This window comes from Nelusetta ayraudi, unplaced genomic scaffold (genome assembly GCF_046127955.1).
Source record: "Nelusetta ayraudi isolate G7.1 ecotype Tasmania unplaced genomic scaffold, CSIRO-AGI_Nayr_v1 ptg000084l, whole genome shotgun sequence".
Classification (NCBI taxonomy): domain Eukaryota; kingdom Metazoa; phylum Chordata; class Actinopteri; order Tetraodontiformes; family Monacanthidae; genus Nelusetta; species Nelusetta ayraudi.
Genome location: NW_027466134.1, coordinates 3,541,855 through 3,554,192, shown reverse-complemented (window position 1 = coordinate 3,554,192; position 12,338 = coordinate 3,541,855). Strand labels below are relative to the sequence as shown.

Sequence of the window (12,338 nt, the reverse complement as noted above, 5' to 3'; positions counted from 1 at the left end):
AAAGTCTTGACAGTCAAACTCACGCCCAGGAAAAAGGAAATCAGGGAGGCAATATAGACAGAGAGAGTGAGAGGTGTGCAACATAAGCCAGTTTTAAACATATATGGTCATGATTGCGTCTAGTGCTCACAGGGAATAGTTTGTAAAAGAAGTGAAGTGTGAATCATACACTTTAATGAGCACAAAACGGCTGCATATGCCGAGGCGGCCTGAACTGAAGGCGAGCACCCACGCATAATAACGTTCCACGGCGGGAGAGACATTGTGTTTTCAGCGCAGGTGGAAAGAAGGTGTGATTATCTGCGCATCGGCACCTGACAAAATTTGTGGAGAACACTGTCAGAAATCCAATATCTGGCAAGAGTTGCCCCGAGCTATCCTCCATCTTTTCATACCGCGCAATTACCCATCCTGCCCCACTGCCATCATTTGAGCGTAATTAGGTGGTGCAAGCTGGAGATCTCCTTACTTGAAATATGCCATAAAGACAACAACTTTAAATGTTCCTCGCTGGACAACTCGGCTCTACCCGCTCCGGACAGCCGGGTGTTTTGTTAACTCCGACAGCCAAACTCGCCCTGGAACGCAGCGATCCGTGTTCCTGAGCGGCCATTATCTGATTTTTGGAGCTGGAATCAAACTTTGTGTTCTACCTACCCCCCAGCCCCCCGACAAATGAAGCGGAACGGCTGCGCAACTGACTCAACACTCGAGGCCCTCTCGGCAAATTGGGTCAAACATTTCCTTATCGCTCCTCCTCCTCCCAGCCGCTGATGTTCTCCCGCTAACTTCCTTCCAACGGATTTCCAACTAGGAACCCGCGCTGATCCTCAAATCTTTGGGTAAGTGATTCACATCTGTCTTTCCGCCCCCTGATCCCGGGATAAAGGGTTTGCGGGCGCCCGCTTTCGCTGTACACATAAAATCAATAAAGATCCCACGAATGGAGGGAAGCTCTCTGAGGAAATTATTACAATTGAGGGACTGATTAAAAAAAAAAAAAAAAAAAACTAATTTTTGTACAGCCTGTGATTATCTGGTGGCGCTGCTGGGCTCCGTCCTCCACTCCACTGTAAAGCATGCAATCTCCACAAGACAGGGGGACCAATGCTCCTTTTTAAGAGGCCTTTGTTCAGGCATCCTCACTCACTGGGGCGAGTACGCATACAAATAAATTCATTAAAAACAAGTTGTGAAAAAAAGGACGCTGACGTTGTGAATATTTTACATCAGTCACCTAAAAAACAAATTTGGCCCCGAGTGCTTTTTTCCTATTGGTGTAAATCAGAGGGGTTTTCCAGCAGCACTTTGGTTCAGCGCTGGCTGCCAAATCAACTCAACGTCCACTTGCCAATTCACTTCAGAGAGTGTTCAGCGTTATCGGTGATGGGCGGTACTGTGGCTCATCAGTAGCTGTGTTTCCATCCCCTCTAGAATTGCACAAAACCTAAACATGGCAATAAAAAAAACTGGGAATGGAAACACCTGACGTTCAAATATGGCTAAAAGGTTTCGACGCTCTCATGAGGAGGTTTTTTCAGATGTATCCACAGAGAGGTATATTGCAAAAGTGTCATGGAAACACTTTTCACATGACCAGTACACTTCAAGTGAAAATGTGTGGTTCCGCAAGAGGCTCAATGGCATCACACAGCTCATTAAACTTGTCCCGGATCATTCTGAAATTCTGAATCCACAATTCGTCTGTGAATTCCTGGGTGCCGATCCTCTCCCAGAAACCCCCTTATTCGTGTCCGCTCCCATTCAGACGGGCTTTACCTTTGAACTGTTACCCGCTGCCTGATGAGAACAGCGGCAACAGCAGTAGTGACAACTGAAATAGCTGCTCCAAAGTGCTGCAAAATGTTTTGCACCCCCATCCTCCTCCAAGTGAGGTCTGGTGGGACGAGGTCTGATGAGAATTACAGCTTTTGCAGCATTCAATGGAAACACCTGCAAATCGCAGTTGTACTTTGTCGAAATTTTACAAATATCGCTTTTATTTTGTGTAAAACTATAATAGAAAACGCAGCTAGTGATGAGAGGAGTTGGTGAATGAAAATGGGCTGATGAGCAGAAAAAAAAAAAAAGCCAAGAATGTTCTGATGTTTCTTTTTTATTACCTCCGGTTAGCAGAGCTCCGTCTTAAGAACTCGCTAATATGTGTTTCCACCCCCTGTATGTAAAGCGGCGCATCATTCCAAACAAATATCCGGTAAGTGAATATTAATTAATCTGTATATCAAAAGGGATTTCTCAGCCGAGCCGGCGTCACGTACCGTCGCCAGAAGTTCAGATTAAAGTCGTCTGCTGCGTTCCAGTGCAACTGGTTGAAATAAATCTTTGAGAGGAAGGCAGCGCGCGGCTTTCCTTTCCATTTCACACTTGGTTTCGAAAAACGAAATCAAAGCAGCCATGTGAAACGACTCGCCGAATGTTGCATTTACACGTACGGACGCGTCTTCCTTATTTTCGGCGACACTTTGTTGCTCTGCCGGTCGGGGAAGGTTCGGCTCCAGTTTGGCTCATTCAACAGAAATCTCCGAGAGATGGAAAACATAAACAAATAATAAAAATGTTTATTTATGTTGTTGCCGAGCGCTGAGAGGCATTGGCCAGACATTTGGAAGCAACGGACCCTCGTTCTGCCAGTGATTCACGTCATCTAAAATACTTTGGAAATGGGGAAGACAAACAGCATCTCTGTGATTTTTTTTTCCAAAACACAAACAAACTCACATTTCCGCTGTCACGCGGCTCGCAATGCCACTGAAAACGGAAAAATTATGAGTTGTCGCAATTTCAATTTGCCTGAAATGTCGTCAGTGTGAGTCCAAATCAACTTCGGGAAAGTAGCATCCACGGGAGTCTCCACGTTTGTTGTTGTGATTCTTGCACTCAAACTGAGAGAGCAGCACCGCCGCTTTTGATTTGTTAAGTGTCTGTGAGTTCTTCAAATTCACATGGCCGGTCTTTCAGATTGGATTAACGAATGATACCGACTCTTCCGCATGTGGAAATCATAGTCAATGTCCTCACAATTAAGGCACCGATTTGGGTTCAGGTTGGGTTCAATAATAATTGTGTACTTTTTAACAAAGGTTTCAGATGGAATGAAGCAGACACACAGCTAAATCTAAACAGAGCAGAAAGTTTTCTGTCATGCTACTTTTTCAGTTTGAGAGCTCTTTCCCGTGAAAATGAATGGAAAAACACAACTTGGAAAAGAATGAATGGCAACAATCAACATCTGTTCAGCTAAATGATGAAGAGAATCGTTTCAACGCTGATAGTTGATGCAACATTTTCCTCCAGTTAATGAACTGCAACAGAAATACAAAGTTTATTAACCTAATGATACCAAATAGTCAACGTCGTATTTTAGCTTCGTTTCTTTAGTTCCGGAATGAGCATAATTCTTGTTCTTTCGCATTTGTTTCTCATCACACTGTGAACTATGGCTGAACCTCTGGTGAAGTGTCCTCCTTTCTTGCATTGTTACTTTTCTTCAGTTCAGTGGAAGAGGAAGCATTAGTATTCTGAGTAAATTATACCAAAATATATGTTTATGGCAAAAACAATGAAAAGTCCTCAGCCATTATTTGTTTCTCTCGGAGGAAACAGTTGTTGCAGCGCCCATGTTTTTGTTGTTGTTGTTGTTGCTTTGTTTGTAATTGATTCTTCAATGCAAAGAACGACTAAGACTGCTTTGAACTAAAACTTGGCAGATATGAAATATAAGCAAAAGAAATTGGTCACGGCCTATTTGGTCATGACTGTTTTACAATAAACAAATGCTTTAATAACCTCTACAATATTTCATTACTGATAATAACAACTTAATTACTATGAAAAAGTCAAACGTTTTGCTATATGCTTGTAAATAGTTGATGACACTGTGGTGCCATTCATATTTCAAAGCAAGAGGCCGCACCATCCTGCCTCTGTTCCTTGTCATTTTCTACATAACGTCCTCTATTCTCAGTATCCTCGGTACTTTAGCTCGTCACAAGCTCTTAAGCCCTGTTCAGGTGATCAGGAGCAAATCGCCCCTAAATTCCTCACGTACGTAAGTAATGTATTCCGCCGTATGCACAGCGGTGAGCGCATGGGCACGATCTGAAGAAGCTGACATCGCCTCTGATGTTACGCGGGTCTCGGATACTGTCGACACTGTGACGTTAATCTGTTGTTTACCGGGAGTGAGCGTAAACAAATTAAAGCCGCGTGAGAAAAGAGATACGTCCGAAAAAATAGGGAAGAATCGGGCTCACGGTGAAGCTCACGGTGAGGGCAAAACCCAGCCAATCCAATTCACTCTTGTAGATTAGACATGACAGCGTGATGAATGAACACACGCCCCGGAGGTATTAGCGGCGGAAGATGCGAGGCGATGTTTACAATGTAACAATATCTTGATATGCGTAGCGCAGTGTTTCACGTATGAGAGCCCGTGAGTATGCGCTTTGAAGGAGCAAAGACTGAGGCAAACAATGCGGCTCGCGTCAACTTTTCATTCGGTCAAATCCTGCGCAGGTACGTTTTTACCCCGATGTCACATCAAAGAAGCTGCATATATGCATACAAATGAAAAAGCTCCGGGGAAAATTAGATTTTCCACCAAGGGGCTAGGAATATTTTCAGTTTCTTTTCGGTGTCAATACCCTGACCACAGTTTCACAAGGCTACATTTGAAACAGGACATGCTGAGGACCTTATTTTAACGACAGGCAGAGGCAAATAGAAACTATTGGCGGGAGGTGGGAAATCTCACTCATTATGGTCAGCGTTTAATAGAATTAACAGGTCTTTCATTGGTATTTATATACCAATAATAGGCAAACATGGAATCAGGAAAGCAAGACAAACAAAAAAGAACAGGAGAGACCAATCCTTTAGATATCTGAGCATCACTCGATGTGTGTAAAATCAAACTGCACTGTCCCAACTCTGGTAGTGAACCTACTTGACTATTTCCTGTTTGATTGTTTTTCAAACATGTTTTTCTCACATCCCATTTGGAACCATATATCAGTTGGCAACGGAGGTTCATCTGTCGAGCAAACGTTAGGCCGGTGCAGCACGTATCCAAGTAGAACATCAGCGGGGCAGAGCGGGGACAGAGCAGTATGTGAGAAACTATTCAGAACGACCTAACCCTCTGGAATAATATAATTCCAGAGTCGCAAAGCGTCAATTTAAGAGGCAAAACTTAGACTTCAGGTTGCTCATCCATATAGAAGCACCAGCACCAATTATAACATTCTGTAGTACATTCTTTTTATGCCGCGTTGCCAAGCAGCAAGTGTTTCACAGGTTCCTACCAGGTTCCGACAACTATGGAATGTCATCATTTATTTCAGTGGAGGGAAGTACATTAGCCTTTTGTCCAAAGACCTCCCACATTAATAGGATGAGGTTTGTTCTGACTGTACCAGGCTTTTCCTCCCGTTAAAGATCTACATCCTTTTTTTTCGTGCAGACTCTGGTGGAATGTAGTTCAGTAACTCAATTAATCATCTTCCATTTAAAATGAAAGCGGGTCTGCTGAGTTAATTTCAAGACTAAATCCACAGAGATGGGGGAAAAATATGGACCCAGCTCTTCTCATTAAAATGAACCCAATCTGCTGATTGTAGAAATTCTATTCAAACGAACCACACAGGCCACAATCTAATTAATTCTTTGGTGATTGAGCCCATCAAGACCAGTTGTTTTCAAAATACCATAATTAAGTTTATCCCCTGAAATTAAATATAATTTCATTACTGTCTCCATGACACACACACACAGAAAAAAAAAAAGAAGAAAAGAAACAAACGGCGAGAAAATTCAACCCGGTGGGCGTCCGTCATGCGTGTGCCTAACTGGAGCCGAGCGAGCGACGGGCGTTTTACCTTGATGGTCGTGGAGGCGATCTGGATGTGGTGCAGCTTGTGCAGAGTGCTCTCCCTGTCGATGAAGTAGGAGGCGGCCAGCTGGTGCAGAGCTTCCAGAGTCACAGCTGTGCCATTGGATTCGGCCACCTCAGACGTCCGACTCATCTTCCGCTTGTCCACAAAGATCATTAAAGACTCTTCCCCTGCGAATGCGTGCACACAGATACCAGCGTGAAATTTCAATAACGACTTGCGCCCCGCTGCCACCCACGCTCCTCGCCAGGCGGCGGGAGCGCTGGCGAATATTAACCCGCAGTCGGTCAATAGCGACACAGATAAAATCTATAAGGAGACGGTGTGTTGACAAGGAGCGGGAAGACTTTCACTGATTAAAGAGAATATGTATATCAGCTGGAGCAGCAGTGGATTTTGTTGTGGGTTTTGTTTGAAGCGGGAAGACGCTTTAAATGTGTACTGCGTGTTTCCCCTGAGGGCGGATGGGTGAGTCTAAAGGTCAACGCACCACCTCACCAGGTCACCTCCCTTTCCTCCCGCTGTCCAATGATATGCCTTGAAACTTCCATAACATCCAACGGCATTATGAAATATACATGAAGACAAAAGCCTAAGAGAAATACTGGTGCAGGGAATAGTTATTTATTTATTTTTGCCTCCACCAACATACAGACGCAACTTTTTCCAAATGTGAAAAGAAATGAATGTAAAATACCGATTCCAGTTTTTTTACGGAACGAGCAGAGTACGAGTACTTGCATTGCAGTACTCGCCGATACCGAATACTTAAATAGGCCATTTCACATTATATAATTACGTTATTTCATTTTTCTTCCCCGAGATGTTCTGTTATTCAAACAATATTTTTTCCTCGAGCAAGTTGTCATATACATACATATACAACTGGTATCTGTGTCATGTTATTGGCACATATTTTATGATATACAACTAAGTATGAGTTGAGTATTAAACCCCCGGTATCGGTACTGATACTCAATACTGGTATCATTATTGGGGCATTCATAATCTTACACATCTATACATTAAGTAGTAATGTTTATAATACTCCCACTATTTGTGGCACAATGACAACAGTAAGGAGTGTGAGCAAGAATGTTAAGTCAAGAACAATAATGATAACAAAGAAGGTCAAACGAGGTTGTGCACGAACTGTTCTTCTTTTGTTTACTTGGCCGACATGATGTGCATTCGCTTGTGAAAATTATTTTTTGAAAACCTGCCGGTATTCACTGCGGCTTTGAGAGTTTTTGCACAAGCGAAAGGAGATGAAAAGAGCCAGGCACGCAGCCGGAGCCAGATTTGTGCAGGCAATAGCCATTGGAGCTTTGCAGTAACTGTGCAGAACTCTGGCGAACAGAAATCTGTTGTTACAAACCCTGACAATGTACTGGGAATGCACTGGCATTTGTAAAATGGGAAAAAACAACAACAACAACAACAACAATTGTTCAGATGTAGCAGGAACTTTAGTACAATCTGACGGCTGTAAAGTTTGCTTAACTTGTCGATCATGACTCGTTCCCATTCCTGGAAACCGTTCTGCAGAACGGTTTCCAGAAGAAAAAGAAAGATTGACGGCAGAGAGGCAAAATAATGGAATTTGTGCCTTGAAATCACTCAACCAAAATGGTACCTTAAAAAGAGTTAGATAAACTTAATTAACCTCAGTATTAAATTTGGTGGTTTCTCCTGATTATTTAGCAGCATAATTAGGTTCACTGAGATGAGGATGAAAATCTGTTCAAGGGCAACTCTTTTTGTAAAAGAGTTAAAGTTAAATGCTGTGCTGTGTCATGGTGGGGATCCATTTTGCACGGCCCTGTTAATGTGGATATTAGTCGAAAGGAACCGCTTGTTTAGTAGCGTGTGACAGCAGATTGGAGCGTTTAAGATGATCAACGTTAAATTGGCCCCATGGAATCGTCTGACTTCATGTTTTTTAGATTTAATACAATATTTCATGATGGTTCATGGTGAATGAAATCAAAATAACAAAAAAATGTCACATTACTGAGCCAATGTAGGGGCCCTATTATGATTTCCAAATGTAAGAATTTAATTTTTGTGGTCTCCATTCCAACAATAAACAAGTTCTGTTTGGTTAAAACGCTCCTAGTTTAAGTTGAACAAGTCTCACAAAAAGACCTCATCTGTGGCTCCGCCTTGGAACAGCCTACTCACTTGTGATTGGCCAGCTGCTCACTGCTAGCACTAGCCTATGCAGCGAAGCCTCACCCACTAAAAAAAAACAAATAAATAAATAAATAAAAATCTGCCGAGGTAATTGTATGATGTATCAACTGGGCTTGCGATGAAGAAAGTCAAGTAAAATCTGAATAACAGTAACACAGAAAAAAAATCTACAATTTGCACATCTATTAATGTGCAAATTGTCATTATTCACACTTGCTGTGTGAGCTGGCACGCCAAAACAGACACGATAAAGACCTAAAAAAAGAATGTTTTCCATTAGCTATTTTCATTGAAATGAACAGTCTCTCTGTGTGTACGGGTGTTGGCTTTCCTCAAGTCAGGAATTGTTGCATTCAAATGTTTTGGAAGAAGCCCTGCTCGTCAGAAACTTCAGACGTGGCATCAAACAAACCAGCGTCCCAGCCTGGTGCTGTGCTTACCTCCCAGTGTGGCCGAGAGCAGGAAGTGCGTCCCGTATTTCCTGATGATGCTGTCAGTGATGGCGCTGAGACTGGGCCGCCTGCCCAGCTGCCTAATGGTCTGCAGGAACTCGGGGTCCAGCGGCAGGGCGAAGCCATTGTTCTCTTGTCTCTCCAGGGCAAGGCTGTTCACCTTCCAGCGGCCGAACTCCCTGCCACGCAAGCAACACGGACACGCACTTCAGTGGGGGGTCAAGCAGTGAGCTCTCCAAACTCACAACAAAAGAAGAAGGAAGTAAAAACATCCAGCCGGTCGACGCTGTTGGCATTTAACACGCAAAACAACTGGCGTGCTTGGTGCTCCAGAGAACCACTGTGTGGGTGACAGGAAGTGACAGGGATGCGGGCGCCGCTCGGAGACCCTTTCCATTAGAAAGACAACAAAGAGGGAGCAAACGCAGCCAACTGTTGTGATTTCCAAGTGGACAAGATCCCAGATTGGCCCTCGCTGGGAGACTCGTCGCCAGATCGGTTTCCTCGCCAGGCGAAAAATATGATGCTGGCGTGACCCCCCCACTTCTTCCCCCTCCACACACACACACACACACACACACGCACACACACACGCACACACACACACACACGCACACACCTCACCCCCCCGAGTGAATCTCGCGTGCCACTCTTTAGAAGATGAATGGGCCTCACGCTGCTTTCGCCTCGGGGCTCGGAGGATTGCTTCGCACCGCGGCGAAAACATTGTGTTTCTTCTGCCGATTTTGAATAATAGCACAATCTTTTCTCATCTCCAGTGGCTTCCGTGAGGCGCCGGACAGTCTGTAATCACGGATGGAGTCGTGCCGCTTTCGGAGGTGGGGTCCGTCATTGAGCGAAACAGTCTCGCTTTAAAGGCGTTTTGATATTCAGCCCCGGCCTTGGAGCGAGCCAGCTGCCTTTATCTACCGGGACGCGACCAAGTGCTGCTGCTTGATGCATAGATTTGCGCTATTCAAATACAGCTGAGGGAAAGAAAAAAAAAAAAAAAAGGCCTTCAACAGGGGGATGATTTGACACCTTCTTACCACGACAGGCAGTTGTCGACTTTTCATTTAAAAACTAAAAGAACAACAATTTTTTTTATGTATTTGGGTATCACTATTTCCCATTTGTAAGCTTCTACGAGGAAACATTCATGTTTCAGAAGGCAGCAGCACTTTAAGTCATGTGTCCATGTCTTTGCTTAGCATTGTGTCCTATAGTAAAGGAAACTGTTGATGTGTAAGGTGAGACTCCTGCCGCGGCCTTTTAGTGTTTCTTACACGTTTTCACAGCCTGAAACATTTTAAAATAGACTCAAAAACAAAGCAGGAAAATATGTTAATCTCATTATTTTAAATAACACCAATCACCAACCCCTGTGCAAAGAGCGCACACAAACGACAACTACAATGATGAGATAAATGCTGATACGTCTGATACTGTGGTATTTTTCTTTCAATTATTATTTCTTTCACTAATGGATTCTCTATTGAATTCCCCCGTTGAGCTGAAACACAGCGTCCGGCAAACCCCGTTATAAAAAAAAAAAAAAAAAAAAAAAAAAAATCATGGCAAGTTCTTAAAGTACTAAGTGCCTGGCAGTTTAGAGTGCGTTCACGCCGCTTCAGAGAACATGATCGATGAGGACAGTACGAGTGAGGCAACAAAATAAAACACAGAGTCGGGAGAATGGTTGAATCGATTAATTGGCTTGCGGAGATAAAAATCATGCAGCAGCCCCCCCCCCCCCCCCCCCCGCCGTGTACTTCAGCAGAGCCACATGGAGTCCATATAGATCCACCACCCACACCAAAAAAAAAAAACACGTGACCAGGCATTTGTAATTTTCACCACCAGTAAGCTTACCCATTCAATTCTCCTGGCCTAATACATTCCTCTCACAGCAGCAGCACAGGGAATTTTATAGGTCAATCAATCAGATTTTATTTGTATAGCCCAGGTTCACACAAAAAAATCAATTTGCCTCAGAGGGCTCAAAACGGCTGAGGAAAAAAAAAAACAGGGAAAGGAAGGACGGTCAGACGTGGACCCAGTTCCACGAAATAGCAAACACTAGATCACAACAGTCGTTGACAGTGCATTGAATTGGGAGTATTGTGAATGGAGATGAAACTATAAGCTATTTTGAGTTGCAGTCCATAAATCCAGATGCACGTGAGCAATGAGCTGCAGAGCAGGAAGAGAGAGAGCCAGCGTGTTTAATTCATCCAGACACAGGTAGAGGGAAGCAGGTGTTCATCATGGCGAGGCTCCATTACATTGAGGGAGGGAATCGATAAAAATCTACCGATTCCATCATTGATACTGCTTAACGATCCGATACCTCACCGATTCTCTTATCGATTCTTCGGATGAGGCAAGAGAAGAGGACAAGGTTTGCATTGACGACATTTGATGGGAAGAAGTTCCTGAAAACAGAGATTTCCTGCCAGAAAATGAACTGAGTTTTAACCTCAACAGACCCACTGAATGAGTGTCGCCACATAACACAACAATAGAGCTCCTATAGCATCAAGCTGGAAGCAATACTATACCTCACAACAATATAAACCATTCTTCTGAGAACAGAATTCTATAAAAAAAAACAAAAAAAACAAATTGAGCCAAAGTTCAACTGTTAAGTTCTGTTTTCTTTATTATTCATACAACAAAGGAGGTTAACATTTTCTTCGACTTGGCTAAGCTGTGATGGCTATTAAACACAACTCATTGCAACAGTAGCAGTAACAGCTTGCTGCCTCAACAACATGCTATTGCATGCTGGCCGTGGGCGTGTTCACTCTGAGTCAAACCACAGAGCGTGCGAGCAAACAGGATCGATCAGCGGCGCCGTTCAGCGAGCAGCCAAACGCTTCCAACCAATCGAAAACCACCGGGCGCCGGTTTTAAAAAAAAAAAAGAACCGGTTCTGGATTCCAAGCCATGGTGACAGGAGGGGTCCGGGAAGGAGCCGTGGATTCACTGGGAATGTGTGTCAGCTGCTTTGGGGAACCCAATAGATTCTGAATGACAGCGGTGAGCAAGATATTTATGTATGTTTGCATATTTATGGAGCTTCCGTTTGCGAAAATTCTAATTTCCCGACGCGCCGCTTGAAAAAGTAAATATTTCAAAGGAGCGAAGGCATTTTTTTTTTTTTTTTTTGCTCGCTCCGCCGCGCCTCACTTGTTCGCTCTGTGGACTCGCTCCAACTCCCCGACGCAAAGACGCCCCACAGCTGCGAGCCAGCCGCTCGACAAAGACGCAGCAACGTTGCCTTCAACCCCTGAATGTGGTGCGAGGACTCACCCCCCCCCCCCCCCGCCCCCCCCACCACCATTCACCCACCAACCAAACCCTCCCCAAGGGTGCGAGGCCTGCCACCAATCAATGCCCCACCGATAATAACCAAACCCTGCAGGGATGGAACAAAAAAGAAAAAGAAAAAACAGAACAAAACAGAAAGCAGCTCATTAAGAGCCGTTTCATGTCGGCGTTGGCTGTAACGAGCAGCCATTAGCCGTCGCTCTCCCTCTGTCCGCAGGAAGGAAGTGAGCAGCGCCGAGGGAGAGGAGGAGCTGGGCCGCAGTGACGGACGTGTGGAAGTGGTGCCACGGTTTACCCGGAGGATACGTCATTCACTCTGACTCACACTCAGTCACACAGGGAGCGAGGGAGAGAGGCGTCCACCCCGACTTCCACACGCACTGGCTGCTAAAAGACATTCCCTGCACGGACGACCGCAGGTTTTATTTCACCATTAGGCGTTCCG

General features: G+C 44.4%; 1 protein-coding gene across 1 annotated transcript in view; it reads right to left on the bottom strand.

Moving 5' to 3' along the window:
- LOC142900819 (BMP/retinoic acid-inducible neural-specific protein 3-like) overlaps positions 1–12,338 on the bottom strand; it is a 53,343-nt gene that overhangs the window by 24,216 nt on the left and 16,789 nt on the right. The window contains exons 3-4 of the mRNA XM_076045360.1: positions 8,549–8,739; positions 5,898–6,082 (exon numbers count right to left, since the gene is read on the bottom strand). Coding sequence (XP_075901475.1) covers positions 5,898–6,082; positions 8,549–8,739 — 376 coding nt within the window. The remainder of the gene's footprint in view (positions 1–5,897; positions 6,083–8,548; positions 8,740–12,338) is intronic.